General features: G+C 35.4%; 1 protein-coding gene across 1 annotated transcript; it reads left to right on the top strand.

The window, feature by feature from the left end:
* The first annotated feature begins 19410 nt into the window (after positions 1-19410).
* Positions 19411-20067, top strand: LOC104221867 (uncharacterized). Its single transcript, XM_009773005.1, has one exon. It carries the CDS (start codon positions 19411-19413, stop codon positions 20065-20067), a length of 657 nt encoding a protein of 218 aa, XP_009771307.1.
* Positions 20068-25648: the final 5581 nt, after the last annotated feature.

Raw genomic sequence — 25648 nt, 5'->3', positions numbered from 1 at the left:
AGGCTTTATGTTTTGATTATGGACTTTGGACGTCTCTGAATCGTTATTTAGGGTCGACGTGGTCTTTTAGGTTTAGGCACTACCTAATAGGTTTTGTGCCTCCGGATTTGATAGCCCAAGTCCCGAACTTATTTTTAGATGACAGTCCTCGAGTGGGGGTAGCCCTTGGGCTTGATAGTTCCCGAATAGGGATAGCCTTAGGCTCGAGTAGGGGTAGCCCTCGGGCTTGACAGTACCCGAATAAAGATATCTCTTAGGATCGATGCTTTAATAGGCAGCAATATATAATATTAAGGTGGAGACTTTCTTTCATTTCTGTGTGTAAAATACATGATAGAAATCGTGTAAATGCTTGTATTATGACTAAGGTGACCTACGAGGTCAAGGTTCACTTAACCATTCGGCCGTTACAATAAATCTTACCCATCGAGCCTAAGTTGTTCAAGTACAAAGTTTCCTTCTTTCCTTACTAAGAAACTTGCTTGAGTGTGATGGATCATAATATTCGAGTCAATCTTGAGAGGGCTCGGATATTGTTGATGAGACCACTGACTCTAATTTAAAACTGGTCTTCGATTCTAAGTTAGCATGATTTACTATTGACTCATTAAAAACCTTGCTGGAAAACCCATTTGGTACAAAATTGGTTCAAGGTAAAAAGAGTACAACATGTGCTTTAAGACCTAATAGTCACATTTTTCGTTGGTTGTCGCCTACAAGTGTTAGTTCAATTCATAATATTATAAAAAGGTGAATGAGATCGTACCTTAGCAGTAGTACCGCTTCAAGTGTGGCACATTCCAGTTGTTCGATAGTTGTGCATTGTTTCCTGCTTCGAGTTTGTACGAGCCTTTACCAGTAATGTTGTTGACTTGATATGGTCCTTCGTAATTCATCCCCAGTTTCCCTTGGTTCGGGTTCCAGGTGTGCAGTGTTACTTTTATTAACACCAAGTCCCAGATATTGAGGTATCAGAGGTTGGCTCTAAGGTTGTAATACCTTTCTATCCGCTAATTCTGGGCGGCCAACTGGACTAAGGCGGCCTTGCACCTTTCATCCAATAGTTCCAGGCTCGTGCTCACGGCCTCGTCATTTTATTCTTCCATCGCATATTGGAACTTAAGGCTAAGTTCTCCCACTTCAACCGGTATTATTGTTACACCCTATGTTTTTGTACGTGAAAGTACGCCATTAGTAAATTGATGAAAGCTCGGAAATGAGATATTAAATCCTACATTTTCGTACTTTAAAGTTTCATCGTAAGTTAAACGATATAAGTTCGGGAATGATATTATTTTGAGATTATAAGCATTATGTTATTTCAAACAAGTGATGAGTAAATTCGTGAAGGTGAGAGGGTAAGCAAATCGAAGAAAATGAATTTCGTCAAAGTATATAAAGTATATAATTCTTAACTGGAACGTCAGGAAATGATGATTAATACTGTACTATTAGGAAACCAATTATATACTTTAAAGTATATAATTCTTAACTGGCACTAGTCCACACAAGGTACCACATAACCATGATAGTAAAGTATATAAAGTGTGTTAAAAGTGAGTAGTATTTTAAGTAATTTGAGATAATTCTTAACTATGTGGATAATTGGTTAATTATGAATTAGTGGAAGATTAATTAAGATATTTGGATAATACTAAAGACCCCCAACATGGCAGCAAGTTGAGTCTTAATCAAGCCAAAATTGTGACTCTTTGGCTTAGATTGCAAGGTGGCAAGACTTGAAAGAGTATTTGGCCAACTAAGCCACAAGTGGGGCCCACACCCACTAATACAAAAGCCTTCTTAAAATTCACCATATGCAGAAGTCTCACACTTTCTTACGGATGAAAAAGCTTCAAGCAAAGATCATGTTCTTCAATAGTAACGTGAGTTACTTCAAACAATTCATGCGATATTGTGTCTTAGCAACGTGAGATTTTACAATTTTAAGGGAGTACGGTGCAATCTTTCTCAAGAATATTATACGGATTTTCCCCTGCTTCGATCCGCCGTTACATATTTTGCCGCAATTAACGTGCGTTAGAGGAATTGTCAAGCGAATCGATTCAAGTATGTCAAGGCTATCCCTTCTTTCTTTTTGGCATGATACATACGATACAAATGAAATGAGAAAATGTACAACTTCCATAAATGACTCTATTCGTAGAAATGCTAGAGATGCCTATGTTCTTGATTCTCCATGTGTCCTATTATTTTATCATTTGTTCATGGGTCTCAGAAAATACGTAAGTTGATAAGTTTACTTCATGACATTAATCAAAGATATAATGGTCATATGACGTTTTGAGAGATTTTATTGATGTACTTATCATGCACTACATTCATTCATATATGTACATTGACCCATGACCAGATAGCGTTGCATACGTGTATATATGTTTATATATGTATATGGGATATGGAAAAAGGTTACGCTATTATATACACGCCATCACCTGATCAGCTGGTATACGTTGATGATTTGCCCACAGTGGCCGAGATGATATTATTGGATGCCCTCATAGGCTTGACGATGTTATGAATACATGTACCTATGCACGACATAACATTCATACGCATATGCATGACATTATAAGCATTTCATGATTTACAGAGTTATCCAGACTTACATGTTGAGTCATTTACTCCATGTTTCTTCCATGTCTTTTATATACTTATTTATATGCCTTACATACTCGGTACATTATTCGTACTGACTTCCCTTTTGCCTCGGGACGCTGCATTTCATGCCTGCAGGTCCTGATAGACAGGCTGAGATTCCTCCAAGTAGGCTATCAGTTCAGCAGAAGGTGTTGGTGCGCTCCATTTGCTTTGGAGTTGTTTATGTGGTCAGTATGATTAGGACATGTATTGATTAGTATGGCAGGGCCCTGTCCCTACCTTTATAACATTTATGTACTCTTAGAGGCTTGTAGACATATGTCGTGTACGTAAAAGATTGTACGGCCTTGTCGGCCTATGTCCAGTGTACAAGTGATCATTTTGGCCTTATAGGCCAGTATGTCATATGTATAAGTTTGTATTCCCTCATGCTTTACTTCGTCTTATTTACCTATGATAGAATGATACAAAAAATACGTTACGTTGGTACTCAGTTGAGTAAGGTACTGGGTGCCTGTCGCAACCCATCGGTTTGGGTCGTGACAATTATTGCTCTGGCACCATAGATCAATGAAAACGAAGTGGCCCCGGTACTAGATTTTGAGGTTGTACGAAATGCCCACAAGACTTCAGCTAGAATTTCCTTCCATTTCCCTTTGGCACCAGTCAACCTTTTCTTTAGGTTTTGAAGTATGGTCTTGTTTGTTGATTCCACCTGCCCATTCCCACTAGGGTGATAGAGTGTTGACAAGATCTTTTTGATCTTATGGTCTTCGAAAAATTTGTGTTCTTTGCTACTGATGAACTATTTTCGTGATCATACACTATCTCGGTCAGTATCCCGAACCGGCATATTAAGTGGTCCCAAATAAAGTCATCGACTTCTTTTTCCCGGACCTTCTCGAACACTTGAGCTTTGACCCACATAGGAAAACAATAAATCATAAATAGTATGAATTGAGCCTTACCAGGTGCCCACAGAAAGGGACCGACAATGTCCATTCCCCGCTTCATGAACGGCTAAGAAGACAAGACTGAATGTAGTATCTTTTCAGGTTGATGGATCATCGGTACATTCCTCTGATATCCGCCGCATTTTCGTTCAAAGTCCTTTGTATCTTTCTCCATGTTGATCTAGTAATAGCCCGCTCTAATTATCTTATGAACCAAAGATTCTATCCCCGAATGGTTTTCGCAAGTGCCTTCGTGAACTTCACTTAAAACAAATTTGGTATCTCCCATCCCCAAGCATATGTCGAGCGGGCCATCGAACGTTCTTATGAACAAAGTACCTTCGGATAGGCTGAATCGGCCGCCTTCGTTCGCAGAGCTCTCGATTCTTTAGGATCCGAGGGAAACCTCCCAGTCTTTAAGTAGTATATATACTTGTTTCTCTAATCCCATACTAAACTTGTTGAGTTTATTTCGGCATGGCTCCACTACCGATTTCATGAGTTGTACGATCGTTCCTGAGCTGAATTCATCGTTATCAACCAATGACCTCAAGTTAGACAAAGTATCGGCCTTGCTATTTTGATCTCAGGGTACGTGTTATAGGGTCCATTCTTTGAACCAATGCAGCGTTACCTGCAGTTTGTCTAAATACCTTCGCATTTGTTCCTCTTTTACTTCAAACGTTCCATTGACTTGATTTATCACAAGGAGGGAATTGCACTTAGCCTCGACCACCTTGGCCCCTAGGCTTTTATCCAATTCGAGACCTGCAATTATGGCCTCATACCCAGCCTCATTGTTAGTCAATTTTACTATTATAATAGATTGCCTAACTAGGTTTCCTATAGGTAGCTTCAACACGATGTTGATTCTGGACCCCTATGCATTGAGGCACCATCTGTAAAGAGGGTCAGATTCCCAAGGAAGTCTTCGAGGTCAATAACAATTCCTTTTCAACTTTGGGTATTAAGGCCGGCATAAAGTCGGCCACGAAGTTTGCCAAATTTTGTGATTTGATAACGGTTCAGGGTCGATATTCGATATCTTACCCGCTAATTTCTATGACCCATTTGGCCAGCTAGCCCAAGAGCTCGGGTTTATGCATTATATTCTTTAATGGGTAAGAAGTTACGACGCATATGGGGTGACATTGAAAGTACGGTTTCAACTTTCTGGAGGCACTTAGCAAAGCGAGCACCAATTTCTCTAGGTGAGGATACCTTGTTTCGACCTCGCCTAGAGTTCTACTAGCATAATAAATAGGAAATTGCATACCTTACTCTTCCTTGACTAGGACTCCACTTATCGCCACTTCGAATACTGCCAAATAAAGGTATAGTCGTTCATCCGCCTTCGGAGTATGGAGTAGGGGTGGATTCGAAAGGTATCATTTGAGTTCTCCCAAGGCTTTGCTAGCACTCCGGGGTCCAAGAAAATTTATTCTTCATCTTCAATAGTGAGAAGAATCAATGGCTTTTGTCCGAGGACCTCGACCCAGGGCAGCTATATGCCCGGTTAGCCTCGAAACAGCCTTAACACTATCCACCATGGTGATATCTTCTATGGCTTTGATTTTATCGAGGTTAATCTCAATCCCTCGGTTGGATACCATGAACTCGAGGAATTTTCCGAATACGACCCCGAAGGCACATTTTTACCGGTTGAGCTTCATACTGTATCACCTTAATATGTCGAAGGTTTTCTGCAAATGTTTCATATGGTCCTCTTCTTGCAGGGACTTAATTAGCATGTCATCAATATAAACCTCCATTGATTTTCCTATTTGTTCTTCAAACATCCGATTTACTAGGCATTGATAAGTTGCAGCGGAGTTCTTTATTCCGAATGGCATTACATTATAGCAGTAGGTGCCGAATTTAGCGATAAAGGAAGTTTTTTCTTGATTGCCCAGGTCCATCCGGATTTGTTTGTACCCGGAGTAGGCTTCGAGAAAGCTGAGTATCTCGTGCCGACCGTTGCATCGATCATGCGATCAATGTTAGGCAAAGAAAAAAAGTCCTTAGGGCACGCCTTGTTCAAATCTTTATAATCTATACATATTCTTAACTTATTCCCATTTCTAGGTACTACCACTACATTAGCTAACCAATTTGGGTACTTAACTTGCCGAATGGAACCTATTTTAAGGAGTTTGGATACCTCGTCTTTGATGAATGCATGCTTGACTTCGGACTGAGGCCTCCTCTTCTATTTAGCTGGGTGGAACTTCGGATACAACCTGAGCTTATGAGTGGTTATTTATAGTGGGATCCCTATCATATCAAGGTTGGACCAAGCGAAACAATCAATGTTAGCTATAAGGAATTCAATGAATTTTTTCCTTAGCTCGGGAGTTAACCCCGTGCCCAGGTAAACCTTTCGATCTGGCAAGAGTTCGATCAATATAACTTGCTCCAGCTCCTCAATAGTTGATTTTTTGGCATCGGAATCATCAAGGGTGATGAACGATCTAGGGATTTCGTAATCATCATCCTCGTATGCTTCTTGCTTTTCCGGTTTGGTCGGGCCGGTATCGGTGATTGCTATTTAGCTTCTTCCTTCCTAGTCAACTCCGTGTTATTTAATGTCGATAGTGTGGACACCAGAATCACCTCATTGACAGCGAACATTTCTTTTGCAGTCGACTGTTCTCCAAAAATCATCTTGATCCCTCCCAGTGTGGGGAACTTCAGTGCCTGGTGTAGCGTCGAGGGTATTAGCCTCATGTTATGAATCCATGGCCTTCCAAATAGAGCATTATATCTCATATCCCCTTCAATCACATAGAACTTTATTTCCTGAATGGTCTCGGTGGTCTTTATCAGGAGGGTTATCTCTTCTTTAGTAGTTTCGCACGCCATATTGAATCTGTTTAAAACTCGGACTACATGCACTATTTGGTCTTGTAAACCCAACTGCTCTACGACCCTCGATCTGATGATATTGGCCGACTACCTAGATCAATTAACACACGCTTAACTCGAGATTTATTTATGAGTACATATATTACCAGTGCATCATTATGCGGTTGCACGATGCCTTCCGCGTCCTCATCGTTCAAAAAGATGGTTCCCTCCGGTATATAATCTCGAGTTCGTTTTTCCCTTATGATGGATACCTTAGTTCACTTTAGCATTGGTCCATGGGGGACGTCAACTCCACCAATGATCATATTAATGATGTGTTGAGGTTCCTCTTGTTCGGTCTATTTGTTGGAGTCCCTATTCCTAAAGTGATTTTTAGTTCGATCACTTAGTAACTTCGGAGGTGCTCGTTATTGAATAATCGGGCGACTTCTTCTCTTAGTTATCGGCAGTCCTCGGTCATGTAGCCATGAGTGCCATGGTACTTACACATCAGGTTAAGGTCTCTTTTAGTAGGGTCGAATTGCAATGGTCGAGGCCTCTTGGTATCTTTGATGTGCCCGATGGCAGATACGATGCTGGCACCATCGATATTGAAGTTATATTCCAATAATCTCGGTGCCTCCTTGGACCTGGGTGGCCTATCGAAATCATGTTTGCTCTTGAGTCCCCGTTTGTTGTGGTCCCGATCATTCCTTTTTTCATTTTTTGCAGGGTTATGCCCGGATCCGCTACCCTTTCGATCTTCGCTATACTGTTGATACCTATTTCTATTCGGTCTTGGTTCATGATCGACGAATCTCTTAGACCTTATTAGTTCTGATGGGATAAACGGACCCGGAGGGGGGTCCAAGCTGATCGTCCTCGACTCTGATCTTTGGTTGGTACTTGTTATGGACGTCAGCCCAAGTTACCGCTGGGTATTTAATCAAATTATGTTTCAGCTGATGTGATGCCAATGAGCTTATGGGGTTGAGTCCTTGAGTGAATGGCTGAACGGCCCAATCGTCTGCAACCGAAGGCAGATCCATTCGTTCCATTTGAAACCTCGACACGAATTCACTGAGCATTTCATTATCTCTTTGTTTTACTTTGAAAATGTCTGATTTCCTGGTTTCGACCTTGATGGCCCCTGCGTGCCCTTTTATAAAGGCATCTGCAAGCATAGCAAAATGAGTCAATAGAAATAGGGGGTAAGTTGTGATACCATATCATTGCTCCCTTTGACAGGGTTTCTCCAAGCTTTTTCAGCAAAACCGACTCGATTTCGTCATCTTTTAAGTCATTTCCCTTGATGGCACATGTGTAAGAGGTCACGTGTTCGTTTGGATTTGTGGTTCCATTATACTTCAAAATTTCGGGCATACAGAACTTCTTCGAGATTGGCTTCGGTGTTGCGCTCAGGGGGAAAGGTTTTTGGATAAATTTCTTAGAATTCTGGCCTTTTAATATCGGGGGTACTCCTGGAATTTGATCAACTCTGGAGTTATAGTCTCCAATTTTTGTCGTTGGATTTGATTTTCTTCTTTCCCGATTCCACCGGCTTTGTCTGTTCCTCTAGCATCTTTATTATTTCGGGGTTGGTCCTGGGCTCAACTTCACCCAGCCTTCCCGTAACTTGTTTATTTCTTCGGGTATTTTCCCAGGATGGTTCGGGCTCAACTCTACTAGGGGTGCGGCTTTGGTTCTGCAACTGGGCTATCGTCGCTTGTTGAGCTTGTAACATTTTGAAGATCACTCACATATTGATATCGTCACCTTCACCATCGTGTGTACCCCCGATCTGTTGATCGGGCTCCTCCGCGAACGCTGTTCTCGGGGTCGGTCGACAGGTTTACATCGATTGGGTCTGCAACTAGGACTTTATTGGGGTCAACAAGGGGCACCTCGTTGCTAGGTACTATATTGTTGTTTTCGCCATAATGGCTAGACTCATCACCAACTTTCAATTAAGCAGATTGAGAGCTTGACATTCTTAAGTTGACCTGAAAATAAAATCTCAAAGAACAAACGTAAACAGAGTGCGTTATGAAAATTTGTATCAAATTACTACTATTATCCTTAGCCCCACGGTGGGCGACAAACTGTTCACCCTTAAAAACGAATAAGAATTGAATTTGTATGCGGTTTTAAGGATATGTGGGTTAACTCGATATAAGTGATTAATGACGTTAGATAAGTAAATAAAAAATAGAGTAAATAACCAAACCAATGTTAATAGCGAATCCGGGCACGGTTAAAAGCTTAACGTGAGCTCAGCTTCGGTTCCGAACCAATGCTAAGGACTTATGGACCAAGAACTTTGAACAATCATTTAGAAACAGAGAAAATCATATGTATATTGCCTTGATATGCGTGTTATAATATCCTAATGAATGATCAGCTTCCCCTTTATATAGTAGGGGAATTTTACCCTAAGTACAGTTCTAAAAAAATGTAAAAATCTTCGTTTTCGCTAATCACTGATTTACAGCTGATACGGACCGAGATTCATACCGTAATATCCAGTTGGGCACAGTTATCACGGCCCCTTATTAATCGTGTGCGGTCGTTTGGCGATGCTTTTCGATGTCTTGTTATTCGAATCAGGTCCGAGGGCATGATCTCGATGGCTCGTGGGGCAGGTGTTTTGTTCGGGCTTTGATACGGGCGGTCCTCGGCTTCGATTTCGACTATATACAGTTATGTCCTCTCTTTGTTCGCCCCACCAGAAAATCGAGATGCTCGTTACCCCGGTTTTATCCGTATACACATAGAATTTGATTAATTAGTCGTATGCCTCACTCCATTAGAACTGCTTATAAGGAAAAAAGGATTAAACAACAAAGAATGTACTTAAGAGAAGATAAACTTCTGAATGTTATGATAAAAATCAAAATATGGTGGATGTCTACTCTTCCTCCATGATCTTTCTCTTAAATGGTTAATGACATATTCAATGACATATTTTCTATGTTCAATGACATATTCCATGACATATTTTCTTCACTTTTCATGCCTATATAAAGGCCTTGTAATAGATAGGAAAATACACACAATTGAAGAAGAAAATCTCTTCCTTCTCTCTATCTCTATTTCTTGTTCATGTTTTACTAAATTGCTTTTATTTCTTGTTCATGTTTTACTAAATTCTCTAACCAATTGTATATATACCTACAAAAAAAATTTCCTACATCCAAAAAAATTACAATTAGAAGCTATACATATCATCACATGGTTAAATGTAAAGAGAAACTACATATGGTAAGTAATGAAATGTAAGAAGGTATGATTATCTTATACTTGTCATTCCTTTAAAATCTCATATGCACACAACTTCGTACTACACCTGTATTGCATAAGCACATATTAATATTACATCTTTTATATCACATGAATGGAATAAAATTTTCGAAGTTCTATATGTGAAAATCATAGTAGCAGTTAATTGTTGATATGATGCATGTCATGGTAACCAAGGATATTTTATATAAATTGTCCTATGCATATTTATGTGTTAACTATCTTCAATCTGTCCTGCCGCTTTAAACATTTTCTTTTACTTGGATGAATATTTTTTTTCCTTTTGGATTTTTACACTTGCATATAGCACCAAAAAAAAGGAATAAAAAATAAAATAAAATTGGTCATACTGATTAAAAGCATAAATCATCTTGGAGAAAACAAGAAATACTTCACATCTTTATCTAGGTTGATTAATTACTTCTTTGAAGTTTGGAAAACAAATCAACTATTGAGAAAGTATACTTCATAATTTATGGTTGTATCATTTGAAAGCAAACAATGATTAGTATGACTACTAGAAGAGGTATTTTTGAGTATCCATGACCTACTTGATGCTTGCTACTGACTTACCATTTTTAAGTATTTTATATGAATGATGCACAAGCTACAACTGGTAAGTTGTGACCTATAATGTCACTTTTCAGGTAATATAAATGTTGAATTTATGTATTAGTACTATATATATGTATTGTTACCTATATGGTGTATTTTTGATAAATTTATTCACTAATTTCTTGGATGAATTGAGTGAAGGAAAGTCATGGCATTTAATCAAATCTAATAGGTAGGGTATACCCCGAAAACAACAATATTTTTGAGAGAGACTCAATAAATATTATGACAATGATTTTATGATTTTTTTAAACTCTAATAGAATTTAAAAGAAATATTCTAACTACAAACGGTTGTATTTCATATAGATGCTACAAATGATTAATAAAGCTTTACGCTGATTTGAGATTTGTACATTTATTTAACAAAGCAAATTTGATTTGCTAAGATGCAAATTAGTTGTGTATAACTTTCTTGGCATGTGATTGAAATTAAGTCTTGAGAATGAATCTCAATATTGTTTAGCCTATTATGTCATTGATTGAGGGTAAGACATCGAGATCAAGTCCTGATGCTCCATAATGATAAGAGTTGGGTTTGAGTCCCAATTTATTATGACCTAACATGCCTTTATATTGGTAAGATATTGGGTTTGAGTCCCAATGTACCATATTTATGATATAATGATGACTAAAGAAAAATAATATATTTTTCATGAAAAGACATGAAAATTGTCCCACTTGATTTGCTACATTCTTGAAGTAAATGTGATAGCAGTGCATAATAAGTCTAAATGAAGACAAGTGGTTGAACAATGAACGAGAGCGTTCCAAATAATAATAATCATCACAATGATTATAAAAGGAGAACAACAAGGGTTATCAAAATAGTCCTTCAAAATGTGAAGACAATGTTTATCATCAAATTGGTATGAAGCACGTCGTTGATTATGATCCATTCCTTGAAGAGAATGTGACTTGTGATAAGCATTGAGAATGTAGACACATTCCTAAAGGTGAATGTGGTAATATGTGATAAAAGTAATGAATAAAGACATGCAAGGCATGATTGGATGAGTACCACACAACTCACCTTTGAGGGAGGTTTGAATGAAATAAAGAGAACAAATATTATTGTGTGGTTACATGAATATGTCATTGGTCTCGTACATGTGATACGCCAAAATATTTTGGCATACCTTATAAAAATTATTAAAGGCAAAATTAAAGCAAGAAATAATTTTGCTTATGATAATTTTGACCATGACAATTTATTATGATATAAGTTTCTCCGTGAAGGAGACATTTACCATATGAATGGTATGATAAAAGATCTTGTAGTACAAAAGTTGTTAAGAGCTCCGAAAAAACTAATTTGTTACTACCCAGATGAATAAAATTATTCATGACATTGATATTGTAAAGTCTCAAAAGAAACTTTTTGAATTTCAAATGTATAAGTCAAAGTGGTTGTCAGATTGAGACTATAAATGAAATGAAGATTGAATATCTTCATATTTCTATAATCATACCGGGTAAATATAAAAGGTTACCCGATTTTCTTCCTATTTGAACTACACAAATATAAGCATGATGATGGAATCATATGCCACAAGTAAACTAGAGGTTTACTAAAACAAATATTAATTGGCATGACCGGTTGACCATCTCGGTTCAATTATGATGCGAAAAAATTAATTAAGAATTATATTGACATATATTGAAGAATAGAAGATTCTTCAAGAATTCTCTTGTGCTGCTTATTCTCATGATATACCAGTTAAGGTTGGGATTGAATCCCTTGATTTCTGGAACGAATAAAAGGTGATAAATATATGGGCTCAGTCACCTGCCATGTGGACCGTTTACTAATATATGATTTTTAATAGATGCATCTATTCTATGGTCACATGTGCATTTGTTATCAACTTGCAGTTTGACTTTTGCAAGATTGCTTGCTCAAATTATTAGAGCACAGTTCCAGAATATAAATTATGATGATTTATCTTGATAATACTGGTTTAAATCCAAGTTGATTTAGCAGAAATTGTATGCCTCCAATTATAGCTAAATCATTGGTTATGAGAACAAAACTCCCAAAAATGAAATTTGTATGAGATTTATTATTTAATATACAACAACACTTGTACGCATCTAGCCAAGTTATAAAAATTTCTCCCTATCACAATCGGTTCAGCGTCAGGAACCAAATAATTTCTATATAGAAATATGGATGTGCTATATGAATTAATTATGCCACCAAAATGCACAAAGATGAGTTCCCAAAGATGGTTGGGAAATGTGTTGGTGATTCCAACATTAGGGGGAGAAAATGGGCAGCTGAGAAAGTGATACGTGAAATGAATTATTATGAATACATATAGATCCTCGCACAAGAAAATATAAACTTGAAGTTCAAGTGATAATTCATTTACAAATTATTGCCAGACGCATTTGCTGACCCAAAGCTAAATGTCATATTCAGCTGCTAATGCTCCAAATAGAATAAAGTCCATGAGGGACAGAGTCTATGGCACGCATGAAGTGTAACAGACCAATCGGTTCCAAAGATAAAACTCCTTGAAGAAGGAGAGGGGCAAATATTTAAAATGGTCATAATAAGGAGGCAAGTGCCCTAGAAGAGCACCACGACATAACACTTCATAAGACCTCATGGGAGAGGCTCAGGTACCTGAAAATAATGAAATAAAGAGATCTCAATAAGTTATGTCGTTATTGGGTAATAATGGAACCGACATAAAATGATTGTCGACAATATTGTTAATATAATGTAGCGCTCAATATGATTAATATTGACGAGGATCTTGAGATCAAATCTATCATGAAATTTGGACGGATAAAAGATTGGCCAAATAAAAAATACGCAATGAAATTGACTTCACTTGAAAAATGTGAAGTCGGACGGATAGTCCAACACCTGAAAGTATAAAGTCAATTGAGGTATAAATGTGTTCTTGTGCGAAAGGTTCAAGTCGATAGACATAAAGACGACTTGTGGCACAAGAAAATTAGTAAATATCCTCACATTGATTATATGGAGACATGTTCTCTTATAGTGGATATAGTCACTTCAGGTTTTAATCTGGCAATATATGAAAAACTTGATATGCGTATAGTGGATATCATTGAAAGATTTAAATTGTCTTGGAGCATATTAAGGTTTCCAAGAAATTTATTAAATAAAGCTTCAAAAATCCTTATACGGATTGAAACAATCAGGGCGCATGTGGTATAATCGCCCGAGAGAGTACTTGTTGAAAGAAAGGGTATAAAAATAATTCAATTTGTACTTGTGTCCTTATAAAAGGATTTGGATTTGAATTTGTTATAATCGCCATGTATGTTGATGATTCAAATATCATTAGAACTCCCGGAGAGCTTCCTAAAGCAGTAGACTATTTAAAGAAAGAATTTGAAATGAAAGATCTTGGAAAGACAAAATTTTGTCTTGGTCTACAAATTGAATATATGAAAGATAGAATTTTTGTCCTTCAATCAGCATACACTAAAAAGATTTTAAAGAGCTTCTATGTGGATAAAGCACATCCATTAAGTACCCCGATGGTTGCGAGATTACTCGATATAAATAAAGATCCACTCCGACCTCATGAAAATAATGAAGAGCTTCTTGGTCCTAAAGTACCATATCTTAATGCAATTGGTGCGCTAATATATCTTGCTAACACTACAAGGCATGCCATAACTTTTTCAGTTAATGTCTTAACAAGATATAGCTCTGCTCAAGGAGAAATTGGAATAAAATCAAGCACATATTGCGTTATCTAAGGGGGATTACCGATGTGGGCTTATTTTATGGCAATGATTGCAATACCGATCTTGTTGGTTATGTCGATGTGGAGTATTTATCTGACACACACAAGGCTTGATCTCAAACATGTTATGTGTTTACATGTGTGGCACTGTCATATCTTGGTGATCGACTAAGCAATCAATCGTGGCTACTTCTTCTAATCATGCTGAGATAATTGCTATTCATGAAGCAAGTCGAGAATGTGTATGGTTGAGGTCTACTATACATCTTATTCGAGACAAATGTGGTTTGAAGTGTGATAAACTACCCACAATTTTGTATGAAGAAAATACAACATGCATTGCCCAATTAAAGGGAGGATTCATAAAGGAGTTAGGACAAAGCACATTTCACCTAAATTATTGTTCACACATGATCTTCAAAAGAATGGTGATATTAATGTGCAACGGATCCGTTCAAGTGATAATATGGCTGATTTGTTCACCAAATATCTACCGGCGTCAACCTTCAAGAAACTAGTGTACAAGATTGGGATACGAAGGCTCAACGATGTGAACTGATGATCTCATCAGGGGGAGTTAATACGCGTTGTACTCTTTTTCCCTTACAAGGTTTTGTCCCATTGGGTTTTCCTTGCAAGGTTTTTAACGAGGCAACCAAAAGACGTATTTCTAAATATGTGTACTCTTTTTCCTACATTAGGATTTTTTTTCCCATAGGGTTTTTTCCTAATAAGGTTTTAACGAGGCACATTATTTATGGACATCCAAGGGGGAGTGTTATGATAAAAATCAAAATATGGTGGATGTCTACTCTTCCTCCATGATCTTTCTCTTAAATGGTTAATGACATATTTAATGACATATTTTCTATGTTCAATGACATATTCCATGACATATTTTCTTCACTTTTCATGTCTATATAAAGGCCTTGTAATAGATAGGAAAATACACACAATTGAAGAAGAAAATCTCTTCCTTCTCTCTATCTCTATTTCTTGTTCGTGTTTTACTAAATTGCTTTTATTTCATAACACTGAAGTTATTACGTGGGTGCTTACATATTTTCACATAAAATAATGTTTAACAAGATCTTAGAAGATTTGAGGATTTCAGCTTATTACAAAAAGTCACTAGTTTGATCTTTGTTTGAATAACTGTTATCGAGTTCGGATATAAGAAGACTTGGCCCCATTTGCAATATAAAAAACTATCTATACATTCAAAATTTATTTATGTCATAAAAGCATAGACTTGAAGATCATTAACTAGCTACTTGTCACAACAAGAAACTTATAAGTTTTAATTTAATAATTCTCTGAGACGTCACAAAAGGTAATGCACGCGTTGAAATTGCGGAAGCGATGGGACTGTTTAACTTTTACTCCTAGTATTTTTCATATAAACGGGCGGATTCAACTTTACGTCTGAACTTAATATTTACGATGTGAACTTAAATTTAGGGGTGTCAATGGATATTTGAAAATCGATTAAACCGATCGAACCGTACTGCATCGAATCAATTTTTAGGTTTCTTTTTAAGAAATCATAGGTTTTTATATAAATCTATAACCGAACCGTATCGATACTGAAGAGAAACCGACATGATTGGGATGGTTTCGAAAAGTCTAATTTTGGTTATACATAATAGAATACCCGAAAAATTGGTATGGTATAAATCTTATAAAATAACCGGTCGAACCGAACCATTAACACCCCTACTTAAATCTATGTGTAAAATTTCAATAAAATTACAATAATTAGTAAATATGAAACCCGTAACTTAGAGAATCATCCCATTTAATTGGCTACTTATTTTTACCGTGAAACTTTCACCTCACTTTGTAATTCTCTCCCCCTTTTCGTACCCGATTTTCTTCATATATATATATATATATATATATATATATATATATAAAATTACGCAGTACCAATATGATTAAAAGAAAATAATTATCCACCCATATTATTCATTAAAAATGGATTGGATAATGAAATTTTTAAAAAATATATCAAATATGGATAAGAGCCATATTTATCCACTTAGAAAATGGATAATCATTGAATAACTAATGGATTTAATTTTGTAAAGCCTCAAATTAGGGTTCCTCAAATTTGGTAGAATAGTAATTCTAATAAGTCATGGATAATATGAATATCCATATAATCTTTTATCCATATTAAATACAGATTGAATCAAATAATTTATTTATTTTTGCTTTACCCGTTTTAACATGACCATATCTAACCCGACCCATCCTTTACCTATTCTAGTCTCATGTCAAAGATATTAGATCTGATTGAACCACTAACTAATAAGCTACATCTGCTACGGAGATTATCGGACAATGTTGCATATTCGCATCAAATAATAATTCAGAATAACAATTCATACTATTACTTTGTCTCAACAAAATGATAAATTTAGCATATGAATATTATTATAATAATGAATGCGAACACTGATTTCAAAAAAAAAAATTGAGTATATAAAATCAAATATAGCATATTCACATACTACATAAAAGTTGCTAGGGATCACATTTTGTAACTCAAAAACATTCTAGCTAGTATAGGCGAAAACATCTTATTCAATGGATAAGTTGTTTATTTGCAAATAATAACAATGGTGAAAATTTAGTGGTTGGCTGAGTTGGTTAGGTGACTGGGTTTTCATTAGTGGCGGAGCCATATGCACTCAAGGGGTGACCCTTCGTCCGAAAACTACATTGTTTAGCTTGGTAATGTTTAAAAATAATATGTATATATAATATATAATGACACCCCTTGACTTCTTGGTGAGTTTATTTCTTTATATTTGGACTGCCCTTAATAAAAATCCTGGCTTTGCCACTAGTTTCCACGTAGGAGATCTGAGATCGATTCTCCTCACCAGCAGTCTTCTCAGTCTGAGCTCGTTGCACTGGACTTGCCTAGTGCGCTTTACATTTCCTGTGTAGTTTGCAAATTATTGTACAATGAGCAAGTTACCCAATATGTACCCGAAGATAAGCATCTACAAATATCCCTAGGAATTTCAAAAAAAAAAATGTTCAATTATTTGCGAGATGGCTAATGGCCACCCGAAAAATATTGATGTAACAATCTTCTTCTGTTTTTATCATGAAAAATGATTAATGTGTTTGATTTAGTCAACAGGTTGAATCTTTATATTCGCTGTTTCCAGTTTTGAACCATATGAGCTGTATAAGTACAAGCAATAATCCAATAAAGTTCATTTTAATAAACTGTTTGATTGTCACTTGTATAATATCAAATTCAAATTATATACAGTCATCAAATAGTGAACTGTCCTTCTCTAGACCTATTAATCGACTATATACATGAAACTGTTGTTTTCCTATTCCAATTATTATTTCTAGTTAATTTTCTTGTTTACCCGTAGACCGGATGTGACGCCATAAGCAAATTTTATATGGACAAAACACGGGAAAAATATTAAGCATATAAGTAAATAAAGTCTTAAATATTATTATATTAGTGACGGGTTTTAAAACTATGCGGACCAAGACCAAAATGGACAATATCACTAGTAGATTGAGTTGTTGCATATGGTATTAAAACGGGCGAAATTCAAAAATAGCCAGATTTACAAGTAGAAATTGAAAAATAGTCACAGTTTCAAAAGTAAGATAAATTTAGCCACTTTTAATGTAAAGATAAATCTGAACAAAAATACTGTTTAAAATCCGCAAAATATTCCAGCATAATATACTGAAGTTCGAATTTTTTACATGTGATTTTCAAGCATAATATACTGGAATTCCAACATAATATGCTGGAAGTTCATATATAGGTGCTCCAATCTCCAGTATATTATGCTGGAACTTTCTATATGTTGGAGTTCCAGCATATATGTTGGAAGTTCATACACAGATGCACCAATTTTTGGTATATTATGCTGGAACTTTTCGTGTTGCAGCAAAATAGTAGCTATTTTTTCAATGGGTTTGCGCTATTTTTCAATTACCAGTCCGAAAACTTGCTAACTCATGCTATTTTCACTATCAGAACCCTCTGCGTAAGGGTCAAACCTCAACTCAAAACAGCTATAACTTTTTTAGAAACTCGTTAGGTTAAGATGAACTACAATAATAGATAACTCATTACAATAAAATATAAACTAGTAATACAGCAAAATGAACAACAACAACAACAACAACAACAACAACAATCCAGTGTAATCCCACAAGTGGGGTTTGGGGAGGGTAATATGTACGCAGACCTTACCTCTACCCCGAGGGGCAGAGAGGTTGTTTCCAGGAGACCCTCCGCTAATACAGCAAAATGAAAAAGTAAAAAATTGACCTATTATAATAAGTTGAAATGCATTACTAGTGTATATATATTAAATTCACCTAATAATGTCCACTTTACACCTGAAGCAAGCACTATGATACTATCACTATTAGATTGTATAAATTTTTTAAACTATGTTTTTCAGCAAAGACAAAGTTACATAAAAACACTATTTCATAAGGAGAAGCCACAGAGGAGAGGGGCCTGGCGGCTAAGCAATCAGCTTACTCCACCATTAAACACATACCAAATAATTGCTAAAAGTTCATATAAAAAATTAGATACAGAATTAACATTTTGCGACTTAATTAGTAAATTAATGGGATAGATACGATCCCTTTACCCTTAGCCCGACGTCTCAAGCTTCGAGTTCATAACGGAGGGCGAAGGGCGGATCAAATAGGACTGACAACAGGCTTCTAAGCTAGTAAACTTTTGAAAAAGGGATACACATGTTATCTTAGGTAAATCCGAATAGAAAGTAAAGAGATTTATAAGGCACAACACAAGATTGTATGATATACGCATTTTTGGGGCTCGATGTGATGTAGCCCAAGGGACAAATCCGTAAGGTCTGTTAGGCCAAAGAAACAATACATGGTCATGACTTGTTTCTCCTTTAAATGGATTCTACACCGTAAGAATTTGGATTAGTCGAATAATAGATTCCGAATATTAAATGATTAAGTTTTAAAAATAGAACTATATGTAAGAAAAAAACAATAAAGGAGGCAGTTTTATAATAGAGGTCAAATAAGAACAGTACTAGACATACATGCCAAGTGGTAATGTTACATCTTATTCAGCTCATAGCCGACGCTTAAGACAAATTTCATTCCTTCAATTAAACTTGTCCAGTTTTCTTCTCCTTCTGCTTCTTCCTTTAAATTATTTTAATCTTCTATCTTTTTCAGGTATCCTTTTACAAAAGATCTCTATATATATATAAGCAAATGCAAAAGCCGCAAATGTATTCCTACTAAGACAAACTTACACAAAAGTTTGGAACATAGAAAATTAAAATGGATTCTTATTCATATGCAGCTATTTCTTCTTCTTCTAATTCTTGTTCCTCTTCCTCTAGTTCTATTCCATATTCCAAATATCCACAAGAAGTAAAGAAAAATAAACCATTACCTTCATATCATTCCTCACTTCATGGAGTTCGTAGGCTCCCATCAAAACCAATGACTAAACAACCAATTGCACCATTGCCACCAACTCCTCCTAAAATCTACAAAGTCGAACCTGTTAATTTCAAGGAAGTCGTCCAAATGCTCACTGCTGCACCTGAGTTTCAATCCAACTCTAGTAATTCTAGCTCTGGCTCTGGCTCTAGTTCTAGTTCCAGCTCGAGGCGTTTACAAGATGTGGCTCCTCCTCCACTTGATCTCTCACCAGTTTCATTACCAAGAAATAACATTGCTGCAGAATGGAGAGAGTTCCTTCGTCCTTCTTACTCTTCAAACAACCAAGTTGAATCAATTAGCGTGGCATGTAATGACTCAACAAATGAAGCACAAGAAAGATCACATGTAACGCCACGAAATCTATCAGAAAACTTATTTGGATCATGCAGTCCACTTGCTAATTTTCCTCTATCGCCTGCTTCTTTTGCATGGTGTTCTTCTATTCTTCTAAGCCCTGGAACCCTTCCTTCACCAAATGCAGTTCTTTAGCTGTGTTGCCATTGCCTCAACTTAGTTTGAGAGTTGTAACTTATTATGCTTTTATGTTTACAATATGAGTACTACTATATATGTCTACTTTGGGGTTGGATCAAGAATTTGAATTGGAACTAAATTAAAAATATCACAATCCAAATACTTGAAGCTGCTTTATTCTCTTGTCATTTTCACCTTTTCCTCCAATTCCAAAACATCAGATGTATTTTATATCAAAATTCATTCCAAAAGTATGGTTTGTACTTCCCGATTAAAGCGCGCTAAGATTTTTGTTTACTGCTTTTCTAAAATGATCAAACTGATAACTAAAAGTTTTTAAGCAAAAACTAGGTTACCATATTTTCTTACAACAACTAGGTTTACAGTTTAATTTCAATATACTAAAAATCATTTCCTCTTCTAACACATTCTTTCCGAACCCCAACTACTCATGACCAATCCTTGCACCAAAAGAAATTTAAAAAGAAAAATGATGTCTTGCCAGCAAACCAAACCTTAATTAATTATACATCCATATTCAACCTTGAATCAAGAACTTATTTTAAAAACTAAAAATTCACATTCAACTTTGAATGAAGAACTCTTTTAAATATATACACACACACACTAAGCTAGCGTTTGGACATCGATTGAGTTGAAACTTGAAAAAATAATTTTTGAAGTAGTTTTGAAAAATAATTTTTGGAAGTTGAAATTATGTTTGGAAATGCATTTTATTTGAAAAAAATTTGAAGTTTTGTGAGTAGGAACTTGATTTTCATCCAAAATCTACCATAAACTAGATTTTGAAAATTTGAAAAATATTTTCAGAAATTTTTCAAAAACAGATCACTAATCTATGGACAAACAATGTTTTCAAAAAAGTTTTGAAAAAAACTTGCCAAAATGTATGGTCAAACGGGGGCTAAATCTCCATATTCAGCTTTGAGTCAACTAGTAAAACCAGGAGGACTATATAACTGGAGGTGGACGCAATGGGATCGAGTTCAGCTAAACGTAGTACTTCTGATGCGGAACATAAATACACGTACAAAAATTTACAGAAAATGCAATAATTGTATTGTAGGTTTGAACTTCTAACTTTAAGATTACATGAATTTAAAGAAAAAATCTTAAAAGCTATACCCTTAGAGTATAAATCTTGGATACGACTCTGTATACGACTATTAATTCTTTTGAAGAGCGCAAGTATTTCATCCCTCATGTGTTGGAGTTAGTGAGACATTTGCTCTTGAGTTCTAGCATATGAAACACACGACCTTCAATTATTTTACTCCAATTTTGTTTATGGTTTTTCTCCGAGGAAAATATGATAAATAATGATCAATTAGTTGAGAACTTAGGTCTCTCATTTATCTCAAGGGTAATTTTGATCGAGGTCACAATACTAGAATATCTAAAAAAATTGAAGTATTTCTTTAGTTCTTTGATTTCAGTGATCATGAGAAGTCTTACAAAACAAAAGAAGGCTAAGATCAGTGAAAAATCGAGATCATAAACAATTAATGATTAGATTAGATAATTAATTAAAATGGAAATAGATAATCTACAATCATTAGTGGACTGAAAGTAATGGTTTCTTCCCCACAAATGAGATCCACCAAGTAGTGTTAAAGACGCCTAGAGTAAGCTGTTTCCTAATCGTGAATGCAAACTCGCTATTATCGGAATAACTACAAGAGGCCTATTAGCATTGGCAAAGTTAAAATTCGAGAATTAATTAAGGGAATAGGTTTTACAAGAAAAAGGACATGTCTAGTTTCAACTAATATTTAGATTAAACATAATTCAAAGTAATCCCTTCTTGTCTATATTTTCATTAATGTGGTACTTATGCTTTCCTGAGCCGAGGGTCTATTGGAAACAACCTCTCTATCCTCACAAGATAGGGGTAAGGACTGCGTACATACTACCTTCCCCAGACCCCACAGTGTGAGATAAAATTGAGTATGTTGTTGTTGTATAATTCAGAGTATCCAGCACTAAATTACTCGATTTAGTTTCATATATTAGGATTTGTAAAAAAAATTTAAACACCGATCTGTTTGACCAGAAATATAAATTTTGGTTCAACCAATTAGATTTAAATAAAAACGATTCAATCTTAGTTAATAATAATGTCCAAAAGATAAGGTTATCGGTTTTATGATTGATAATGACCAAGTGATAATGAATGTGAGCAAAATACATGGCATTTAAGTAAATAAAGCGTGTGAGTCACCTGAAAAGGGGTGGGGTCCGTGAATATTTTTTCTGACAATAATAAATGATTGACGAGCCTTAGAACACTCAGGTTGTTCTTGGATCAAGTAGAAAAGCTTAGACAAGAATTAATAAAAAGGTTATCTTCGTCTTCTTAAGATTCTCTCTATAAAGTTAATATACTTTCTTACAAGTGAATATCTCATGCCCCCTATCATTGTGTCTCTTTCTATTTATAGGGAACATGTTCTTAGAAACTTTAATACTACAGGTGCAGAGAATATCCACTAGAATATTCTCTTTTGTGTCATATCTTAAAACTAGCCGTTATAACTCTGTCTAAGATGCTCGACCTCAACCTTGATCTACGATGACCCCACGACCTTGATCTTTGCTGACTCTTCGACCGCACCCTTCATCGCTTCGGGCTACTTCGACCTAGGGCAGATCTTTGTTGAGACCTTACTGATAGCATGTGGCAGCCGATTAAGGCTATCATGGTGCTGACGTGATTTGCCTATATCAAAGATATTTTTTTTTGCCCATACACGATCGAACAACCAATTAAATGTTTCTACTTGCACTTATTTGCGATCCCAATCCCCTAACTCCATGATTTTACGCAGTATACCATGCACTTTATAACGCCACATAAGCTTTGTCAATGGTCCAAGGTGTTTAAACCTTGTAGAGTATGGAGGCCAGGAACACAGATCAGTGCAAGTACATATGTCTATATTGGCTATTCGGCTTTTTTTCAAAGGATCACTAGGATTTTATAGTATAGGATATAAATGTATGCATTTCGATTAGGATCATATTCCATAGTTACGAGTCTATCATATGTTTTTTTTATTCCGTCAAAAATAAATTTTATGGTATAGATGCAATAAAGAAAAAATAAAATAATCTCAATTTTACGACAAATCCGATTTAATAGTTGTTCTCCACTAACTACAAGGATATAGGCAGTGGCGGAGCCATATTGAACTAAGGGGTGTCAAGCGACACCCTTTCGCCGGAAAATTACACTATATTGCTAGATAACTTTTTAAATTTTATGTATATTTACTATATGTTGACTCAACTTGACTTTTCAATGTATCTAATTATTTACATTTTGACACCCGTTAATGAAAATTCTTGCTCCGCCGCTAAATATAAGGACTCTTTGTTTCATCCCCGTGTCATCAAAACGTAGTAAATGACAACTGCATTTGCCTGTCTTAATTCTAAACATTCTAATAACTCGTCTCACGTGGGTTTCGAATTGGATAGTCTTCAATCGAGTTATCCCTTGAAAGTTGAAAGTCTTGTGAGCGTGCAAATAACAGTCTAAAATTGACTTTGAATACCTCCTACGTGGTGTCCTGTAATTAAAAAAATAAAAAATAAAACATTTGACTGCAACAGCATTGGCTTGAGCAGGTCTTTAGGTAGGAAAATTAGTAATGTTATATTATATTATATTCGTGTATTTTAATTATGTTATAGAACTATAATTGTATTAGGTACTAGGATTCCTTTTCCACTCCTCTCAATTATTGGGGCTTTAGTATTTTATGTACTAGTGTTTTGTGTTCAATTACTTTTTATATGGAAAAATGTCACTGTATACCTACTCTTAAAATAATAACCATAAAAATTATATAATTTTTGTATATTATTTGTATATATATACATGCTATATGTTAATACAAAAATTATACAATTTTGATACACTTTTTCGGCTAACGAATGTAAATAATTTCTAGCGGAGGTTAAAAGTGATAATACCACTTTAAATGGGGGGATTTGCATCTATACCCGCTTTTTGGGTCACGTTTTAACTTATACCCGCTTTGCAAAAAAAAATTGTAAGCGTACTCACTTTTCGCGTAAACTTCAGGCATACGGGCCTGAAGTAGCAAAGGCAATCACGCAAACTTCAGCATTCTAGCAGACGAGCCTGAAGTTGTTTGTAATTGCTGAACTTAAGCATTCTGTTAGCTGAAGTTTTGTTCTCTATTTGCTGAACTTCAACATGTTTTAGCTGAAGTTTTTCGCGTAACCTTAGTGTTGGCTGAAGTTTTTGTTTGTAATTGCGGAACTTAACTATTATACTAACTGAAATTTTGTTATCTATTTGCTGAACTTCAGCATATTTTAGCTAAAGTTTTGTTCTATAATTAGTTTCTTTACAGCTCAATTGGGTAGCCATGTGATAGTATTCAGAATCCATATGTACACATATCTTATTTAGGGTGAGGTAGGATAGTCATGGAGTAGTTTTCAACTGTGGTAACTTGGTACTAATAAATAACTTTCTGCAAATCCCCCGAAAAGCGTCGCCTTGGTCAGCTAGGCAAAACATGAGAGTTTCATTTACGGAAGAGGAAAAGAAAGAAGGAAGAAAGGAGCGCACAGGTAGGAAAAAGAGACGCCTGAAGTTATAAAAATTAGGGTATAGATTAAATAATTTTAAAAATATGGGTATAGGTTATATGGGGGCGACCAAATAAAGCGCCCCGTGCAATTTTTACCTTTAAATGGTATCATCTGCTATATAAATCCTCCTACTATTATAATTATGTTATATAACCATAATTATATTAGGTACTAGATTCCTTTTCCATTACTCTCAATAATTGGTGCTTTAGTATTTTAATGTAGTTTTTTATGTTGAAGTACCTTTTTATGTGGTAAATGGTACCATTTGCTATATAAATACTCCTACTATTATAATGATGTTATATAACTATAATTATATTAGGTACTAGGATTCCTTTTCCACTCCTCTCAATAATTGGTGCTTTAGTATTTTATGTTCTAGTGTTTTGATGTTCAAGTACCTTTTTATTTGGTAAATGGTACCATTTGCTATATAAATACTCCTAAGAAGTATTTAATATTTGTTAAAAAGAATGACGAAATTATTTAAATATGAAATTGAGAAACTATGATTTACCTAATCCAAAAAGAAAAAAAGAAAATATGATAGAGCATACACAACTCCTAAAACTAAGATAAGGGTAAATGAGAAAGATAAAAAGTCCAAACAAAAAATGACCTAACATAGTTGACTATAATTTTCAAATTTCCACACTGATGTAAAAAACACACAAACTCAGTAATCAAATTCAAATTTTACTTTATTACTGATATTTCACAACTAGATCATTGAAATTTACCACTAAAAAGGTCCTATGTAGATTAATTAAATATGTGACGATGTTTACAATCTAGTCTAATCTAATATATTAATCAACAAGTATGCATCAATCATATTATTAGTTTGAATTGACTGTATGAATAATTCGCATTTATTCCGTTTATTTCGCTGATTCAACTCCATTCCATTATAAATAAATAAGAAAAAATTAAGGGTTCTCCA

This window comes from Nicotiana sylvestris, chromosome 7 (genome assembly GCF_000393655.2).
Source record: "Nicotiana sylvestris chromosome 7, ASM39365v2, whole genome shotgun sequence".
Taxonomy (NCBI): Eukaryota; Viridiplantae; Streptophyta; class Magnoliopsida; order Solanales; family Solanaceae; genus Nicotiana; species Nicotiana sylvestris.
The sequence above is the reverse complement of the archived record's forward strand: the minus strand, read 5'-3'. Positions and strand labels throughout refer to the sequence as shown.